This window comes from Salvelinus fontinalis, chromosome 1 (genome assembly GCF_029448725.1).
Source record: "Salvelinus fontinalis isolate EN_2023a chromosome 1, ASM2944872v1, whole genome shotgun sequence".
NCBI lineage: Eukaryota > Metazoa > Chordata > Actinopteri > Salmoniformes > Salmonidae > Salvelinus > Salvelinus fontinalis.
The window spans coordinates 13,199,661-13,208,200 of NC_074665.1; the positions used below are offsets into that span (position 1 = coordinate 13,199,661).

Sequence of the window (8,540 nt, forward strand, 5' to 3'; positions counted from 1 at the left end):
ACACGCTTTAATGCCAGTGGCAGGTCATTGGTAAAAATAGGAAAGAGTAGAGGGCCTAGAGTGCTTTGGCTTCCCTTCCGGCCTCAGGACAAAGACTTTCCTCTAGGCTCAGATTAAAGATATAACAGATAAGAGTGGCTATAGAGTCATATCAAATAAAATCAAATATATTTATAAAGCCCTTCTTACATCAGCTGAAATCTCAAAGTGCTGTATAGAAACCCAGCCTAAAACCTCAAACAGCAAGCAATGCAGGTGTATAAGCATGGTGGCTGGGAAAACTCCCTAGAAAGGCAGGAACCTAGGAAGAAACCTAGAAAGGAACCAGGCTATGAGGGGTGGCCAGTCCTCTTCTGGCTGTGCCGGGTGGAGATTAGAACATGGCCAAGATCTTCAAATGTTCATAGATGACCAGCAGGGTCAAATAATATTTATCACAGTGGTTGTCGAGGGTGCAACAGGTCAGCACCTCAGGAGGAAATGTCAGTTGGCATTTTTCATAGCTGATCATTCAGATTATCTCTACCGCTCCTGCTGTCTCTAGAGAGTTGACAACTGCAGGTCTAGGAGAGGTAGCACGTCCGGTGAACAGGTCAGGGTTCCATAGCCGCAGGCACAACAGTTGAAACTGGAGCAGCAGCACGCCCAGGTGGACTGGGGACAGCAACGAGTCATCAGGCCAGGTAGTCCTGAGGCATGGTCCTAGAGCTCAGGTCCTCCTAGAGAGAGAAAGAAAGAAAGAAAGAGAGAAAGAAAGAAAAGAGAGAGAGAATTAGAGAGAGCATACTTAAATTTACACAGGACATAAGACAGGAGAAATACTCCAGATATAACAGACTGACCCTAGCCCCAAGACACATAAACTACTAAACTCATGAACCCATCTACCAGCCTCAGTAGCTTTCCATCTAAGTTGTAAATGCCAGGAGGTTTGTCATTATTGATCGATAACAATACTTTTTACACCTCTCCCATACCAACTTTACAAAATTCAAATTTGCAATGCTTGCCTTTCATTATTATTTTTTTATACATGAATACGATGGCATTTGTTGCCTGAGTTTGCCCACTTTGCAAATGAAGTAATTATTAAAATAATTGGCAACATCAAATGGTTTTGTGATGAATAAGCCATCTGATTTGATGAAAGATGAGGTTGAATTTGTCTTTCTGCCCATTATTTCAAGTACTCCAGAGTATTTTTCCATCATTATTTATATAATTGATCTGGGCTTCATAATAGTTTCTTCTTCTTTTTGTTGAGTTTAGTCACTTAATTTCTCAATTTTCAGTAAGTCAGCCAGTCAGATGTGCAGCCACTTATTAGCCACTCCTTTTGCCCCATCTCTTTCAACCATACAGTTTTGAAATTTCTCATCAATCCATGGAGCCTTAACAGTTATAACAGTCAGTTTCTTAACAGGTGCATGTTTATCAAAAATTCAAAGAAGCAATTTTCATAAATTCATTAAGTGCAGCATCTGGATGCTCCTAATTAATCACATCAGACTAACAAATATTTTTAACATAATCTACATAAGAGTTTCATGACTGTATGATCTCTTGTACACTATTTTAGGCCCGTTTTTGGAACTTTGGCTTTTCTGTATATAGCCACTGTATTGTGATCACTGCATCCAATGGGTACAGATACAGCTTTTGCACAACGTTCGTATTGATAAAGATTTGATCGATACATGCGGATGATCTTGCTCCTGTATTGTTTGTAAACACCCTGGTAGGTTGATAAATAACCTGAACCAGATTACAGGCACTGGTTACAGTGAGAAGCTTCCTCTTGAGCGGAATGCTTGTCACGTCCACTCCCGCTCCTCCTCTTCGGTACGGCAAAACTAGAGCCTGTAGGACATGCCTTGTTCATAGTGCAGCACTTTATTATGGACAAACTTCTCCCCATCTTAGCAACTGTTGTATCAATATGTTTCGACCATGACAGTTTACAATCCAGGATTACTGCAAGCAAAATATTTATTTGAGGTTTAGGATTTAGTGAATGATTTGTCCCAAAATAAAATACTTTTAGTTTTAGAAATATTTACAACTAATTGATTCTTTGCCATCCACTCTGAAACTAACTGCAACTCGTTGCTAATATTGTTTCACAGTTATTTTCTAGTCTCTGCCTCTTATACGAAACGGTCTGAGAGATGTGTGAGTTATTGCAGTCAAAACCGGGTGTCTGTGAGAAAGCGCCTCAAAGATAAAAGAGATTCATAAGAGACAGAACCCTGCAGGGGAGTGAAAGAAATAAGAGACTAGTCAGACATACCACTATAAAGCAACATGGGGAGTGGACATTTACTGTTGAGCCTTTAGATAACACTGGAACTAGTGTTTGTATAGCTGTGTATGCATGGGCTTGGTCTCATGAGTAGAAGGTAATGACATAGGCAGTGACATCACTAGGGGTTGACTGCAAGCATAATAAAACAACTTGGACCATTTGCTATTTTGCAGAACTTACTCGGAAACATGCGTGCTATGTTCCCGTTGTCAACTTCTGTCTGCAATTGCATTAATAAAGGTTTGATTGATTTACATAAAGATATTGTCTAATTGCTGATTTCCCCAATGAGCCTATGATTGACAAGGAACAGGGAATGAACCCCAACACTTCCCTTAAGAACATCTTCTGTGTTCTGTTAGACAGGTAACAGTTTATCCACATTATAGCAGGGGGTGTAAAGCCATAACACGTACATTTTTCCAGCAGCAGACTATGATCAATAATGTCAAAAGCCACACTGAAGTCTAACAAAACAGCCCCTACAATCTTTGTATTATAAATTGTTGAATGTCCTTCCCTATAAGCATGCTGAAAGTTTGTTGACCATTTGTTTACTATAAAATAGCATTGCATCTTGTCAAACAACATTTTTTCCAAAAGTTTACTAAGTGTTGGTAACAGGCTGATCGGTCGGCTATTTGAGCCAGTAAAGGGGGCTTTACTATTCTTAGGTAGCGAAATGACTTTTGTTTTCCTCCAAGCCTGAGAGCACACACTTTCTAGTAGGCTTAAATTGAAAATATGGCAAGTAGGAGTAGCAATATTGTCTGCTATCATCCTCAGTAATTTTCCACCCAAGTTGTCAGACCCCGGTGGCTTGTCATTGTTGATAGACAACAATAATTGTTTAACCTCTTCCACACTCACTTATGGAATTCAAAATTGCAATGCTTTTATTTCAGAATTTGTCCAGATATACTTGGATGTGTAGTGTCAATGTTTGTTACTGGCATGTCATGCCTGTTTGCAAATCTTGCCAATTTTTATTTAACCTTTATTTAACTAGGCAAGTCAGTTAAGAACAAATTTATATTTACAATGACGGCCTACCAGGAAACAGTGGGTTAACTGCTTTGTTCAGGGGCAGAACGACAGATTAATTTGTCAGCTTGGGGATTCAATCCAGCAGCCTTTCAGTTACTGGCCCAACGCTCTAACCACTAGACTACCTGCCACCCCAAATGAAAAAAATCATTAAAGTAGTTGGCAATATCAGTTAGTTTTGTGATGAATGAGCCATCTGATTCAATGAATGATAGAGCTGAGTTATTTTTCCCCCAACATTTCATTTAAGCTGCTCCAACGATTTTTACTATCATTATTTTTGTAATTTATCTTTGTTTCATAGTTTCGTCTTCTTTTTATTCAGTTTAGTCACATGACTTCTCAATTTGCAGTACATTTGCCAATCGGTTGTGCAGCCAGACTTATTTGACTTTCCTTTTGCCTCATCCCTCTCAACCATACCATTTTTCAATTCCTCATCAATTTACAAGGATTTAGTAGTTTTGAAAGTGATTTTCTTTATAGGTGCATGCAGAATGCCGTGGTAGCCATGCTGATTCAGTGTGCCTTGAATTCTAAATAAATCGCTGAGAGTGTCACCAGCAATGCACCACCACACCATCAAACCTCCTCCTCCATGCTTCACGGTGGGAACCACACATGCGGAGATCATCCGTTCACCTACTCTGCGTCTCACAAAGACACGGCGGTTGGAACCAAAAATCTCACATTTGGGCTCATCAGATTTCCACCGGTCTAATGTCCATTGCTCGTGTTTCTTGGCCCAAGCAAGTCTGTCCTATTGGTGTCCTTAAGTAGTGGATTCTCTGCAGTAATTTGACCATGAAGAGCTGATTCACACAGTCTCCTCTGAACAGTTGATGATGAGATGTGTCTGTTACTTGAACTCTGTGAAGCATTTATTCGTGCTGCAATCTGAGATGCAGTTAACTCTAATGAATTTTACCTCTGCAGCAGAGGTAACTCTGGGTCTTCCTTTCCTTTGGCGGTTCTCATGAGAGCCCATTTCATCATAGCGCTTGATGGTTTTTGGACTACACTTGAAGAAACTTTTAAAGTTCTTGAAATTTTCCAGATTGACTGATTTAAAGTAATGATGGACTGTCGTTTCTCTTTGCTTATTTGAGCTGTTCTTGCCATGATATGGACTTGGTATTTTTCCAAATATGGCTATTTTCTGTAAACCACCCCTACCTTGTCACAACTCAACTGATTGGCTCAAACGCATTAAGGAAAGACATTCCACAAATGAACGTTTAACAAGGCACACTAGTTAATTGCAATGCATTCCAGGTGACTACCTCATGAAGCTGGTTAAGCGAATGACAAGAGTGTGCAAAGCTGTCATCAAGGCAAGGGTGGCTACTTTGAAGAATCTAAAATATAAAATATATTCGCTTATATTAGCTGCCATATTAGTTGATTTCGAAGGGCAAAACGTACCCAAATACATTTAAATAAAATACAGCATCTGGAAGTCATTTTTGCTGTTGTTGCCGTGCCCAAATGCCACTGCAATTCAAGAACGACCTGTATATGAACCATACAGGCAACACTCAAGCCCAAATTTGACGTAAAGAATTAGCATCTAATTTTCCACACAGCCTCTTTAATTATTATGTTGTTTGTGTCAGGTCCACATTTCTGGAGGATGCAGAGGACAGGTAATCTTGTCTCCCTCAACCCAGCCCTGATTAGAAACTTCTGGATGGGGCTCCCCCCTGAAACCAACAAGATCGATGCCGTTTACGAGAGGAAAAGCGACGGCATCATCATCTTCTTCATCGGTGGGAAAGACAACAGCACTGTTGTAGCCTTATGCCATGTTCATTATGGGATGCAACGGAAACATTTTGCAAAGGAAAATGAAAATAAGCATTTCTTATTGGAGGTACTCCCTCCCTGTTTCAGTCTGTTTCCTTCTGTTTGGTGCCTAATGAACATGTCCCTAGTTAGAATTGAAAACATAAGAACTATGCTACAGTGGCTAATATCCTTATGAATGTCATTGTTGTTGTGATGTAAAACAAAGGTGATTTCCTCCTCCTATCTTTTCCTGTGCAGGGGCTCAGTACTGGGTGTTCAAAGACAATGTGGCCCGCCCCGGCTACCCCAGGCCTCTGGCAGAGTGGGGGATGAGCACCAAAGACGGCGGGAAAGTGGAAAGAGTGGAGGCTGCCTTCGTGTGGGCCCACAATGGGAAGACCTATCTATTCAGCATGGGTGAGTTCTGGAAGTTCGACGAGGGCCGCAAGGAGGAGGGGAGGAAGCCGGAGGGGGGCTACCCCAAAGACGCAGCCCTCTGGAGAGGGGTGCCAACGGACCCCGATGACATCATCAGCTGGGGAGAAGGTGAGGCCTTGAGAAAGACTTGAGCCTTGATGAGATGAAGGTGGGCTGCAGTGTTAATGTAGAGAAAGTGTAGTTCAGTGTTGTTCTACATTGCTAGGGCCAGTTGTTTTTCTGGGCCATGTGACATGTCAGGGAAAGTCTCTGCTTGGACATCTTGATCACATGTAACCACCGTTGAGCTCTAAAACTATAGTTAGTTATTATTCAGTTGGTTGAAACTAGTGAGCAAAATACTTTCGAGACCTCAACTCTGCTTTAAGTCCAACCAAATATATTATCTAAGTCTGCATCTTAGCTTGCAATGTCATACGCAAACATTAAACAGCCCACCCTCATTTCAAAGCATTTTAAACCAATTGTTTGATTATGTTACCTTCTAGGAGATGCTTACTTCTTCAAGGACAACCTCTATTGGGTCATGCAGAGAGGAGGACTGGACCAAGATAATGTCACTCCAAAATCCATTGCGGTGGATTGGCTCAGGTGTCCACATGTACCCACACCTACACCCCACCTTCCAGCCAATCCTCATCCAAGGGGAAAAGACTGCAGCTGTGACTTGAGCAGAGCATCTGCAAGGCCCATTTGCAGTTGGTTGATCCTGCTATCTGTCGTGGTAGTATTCACCTGATTAGATTTAAATTAACAAGTTAATAAAATTAGTAAAACACAGTCATGTCTACTCCTTTCTGAAAGTTGAATGATTATTTGAAATGTATGTTTTGAGGAAGGGTGACTCTCTCTCTCTGCTATAGTCCTGCATGTATACCACTGGAGGGTAACATTGTCCATCAAGGTAAAACATAGACAAGGTTGCAGATGTTGATGCAACTCAATATTAGGAAGGTATTCTTAATGTTTTGTAAACTGAGTGTACATTCACTGCTCAAAAAAATAAAGGGAACACTTAAACAACACAATGTAACTCCAAGTCAATCACACTTCTGTGAAATCAAACAGTCCACTTAGGAAGCAACACTGATTGACAATAAATTTCACATGCTGTTGTGCAAATGGAATACACAAAAGGTGGAAATTATAGGCAATTAGCAAGACACCCCCAATAAAGGAGTGGTTCTGCAGGTGGTGACCACAGACCACTTCTCAGTTCCTATGCTTCCTGGCTGATGTTTTGGTCACTTTTGAATGCTGGCGGTGCTTTCACTCTAGTGGTAGCATGAGACGGAGTCTACAACCCACACAAGTGGCTCAGGTAGTGCAGCTCATCCAGGATGGCAGATCAATGCGAGCTGTGGCAAGAAGGTTTGCTGTGTCTGTCAGCGTAGTGTCCAGAGCATGGAGGCGCTACCAGGAGACAGGCCAGTACATCAGGAGACGTGGAGGAGGCCGTAGGAGGGCAACAACCCAGCAGCAGGACCGCTACCTCCGCCTTTGTGCAAGGAGGAGCACTGCCAGAGCCCTGCAAAATGACCTCCAGCAGGCCACAATATATTACTGCATGGTCGGAACTAGAAGCACAAGCATTTCGCTACACTCTCATTAACATCTGCTAACCATGTGTATGTGACCAATAAAATGCGATTTAATTTGATTTGATAGAACCAAATATCTCCTCCTGTCTGTCTCTCTGAGTATCTGGATGTCCTGTCTCTCTCTCTGAGTCTCTAGATCTGCTGTCTGCTTCTCTGAGTATCTGGATGTTCTGTCTATCTCTCTCTCTCTCTCTGAGTCTCTAGATCTGCTCTCTGTCTCTCTGAATCTCTGGGTCAGATGAATCACTTTCCATCTCTGGTCTCGTGTACGGACAGGTACTTATGCATTACTTAACACAGTACATTTTCTCAACCAAATAGTGAGTGCAAAAGTGGTAACTTAAGTGTTACATAACTCCATGTACTCATTATCCTTCAACCTGATCATTATTTAATTATATAAGCTATAATTCCACTTAACCCTTGTGTTGTGTTCGGGTCTGTGGGACCCATTTTTTATGTTTACTAAAATAAATAAAAAATCAACCAGAGACTCATTGGCCTTGGCTCATTTTCTGTGAAGAACATGTAAAATAATACATTTTCATTGTGTGCACACTGTGCACCCCCCTACACATTTATATGACATATGTGGTGTTCGGGTTCAATGGACCTGAGGGTAATAAAAGTGTGGAAAAGTGTGTGTGTAGGTGAAAACGAGTTCAAATGAAACAAAAAGGTTTGATGTGTGCCTTCACTCTGTCTTCCTCCTCCCTGGGCCTGCTGTTTTAACAAAGCACCAATAACCTGTCTGTCTGTCACGTCCTGACCATAGTTCTTATGTGTTTTGCTTGTTTAGTGTTGGTCAGGACGTGAGCTGGGTGGGAATTCTATGTTGTGTGTCTAGTTTGTCTGTTTCTGTGTCAAGCCTAATGTGGTTCTCAATCAGAGACAGCTGTCAATCGTTGATCCTGATTGAGAATCATATATAGGTGGCTTGTTTTGTGTTGGGGATTGTGGGTGGTTGTTTCCTGTCTTTGTGTTTTGTCTGCACCAGATAGGACTGTGACGGTTAGTTTGTTTTGTCATTTTTTATAGTGTCTTGTTTTGTGTGAATTAAATCATGAAAATTACCACGCTGCACATTGGTCCTCAGATCCTTCTCTCCTCTCCTCGTCTGAGGAGGAGGACGACTTGGACTGCCGTTACACTGTCTCCCAACTGTCTGCCTGCCACACCGCTTTTCTCCTACTCTTTACCCTTTGTAGTGAGTGAAACTACACAATGTATTGCAGGAACCTGCAAAATGTTATTACAACACATTATTTCTATAAATGATTTTGCTACATTGTAAAAAAAGCAGTATTTTCCCACATTCTACCCCAGCCAGGTGCAAATTGGGGGAGGGACACAATAAATAA

General features: G+C 41.5%; 1 protein-coding gene across 1 annotated transcript in view; it reads left to right on the forward strand.

Annotated features, from left to right (window-relative positions):
* The window catches only part of mmp25b (matrix metallopeptidase 25b), a 32,105-nt gene extending 25,747 nt beyond the window's left edge, over positions 1–6,358 (forward strand). Inside the window, exons 9-11 of the mRNA XM_055873555.1 lie at positions 4,969–5,121; positions 5,399–5,686; positions 6,067–6,358. Coding sequence (XP_055729530.1) covers positions 4,969–5,121; positions 5,399–5,686; positions 6,067–6,317 — 692 coding nt within the window. The 3' untranslated portion in view covers positions 6,318–6,358. The remainder of the gene's footprint in view (positions 1–4,968; positions 5,122–5,398; positions 5,687–6,066) is intronic.
* The last annotated feature ends 2,182 nt before the right edge of the window (positions 6,359–8,540 follow it).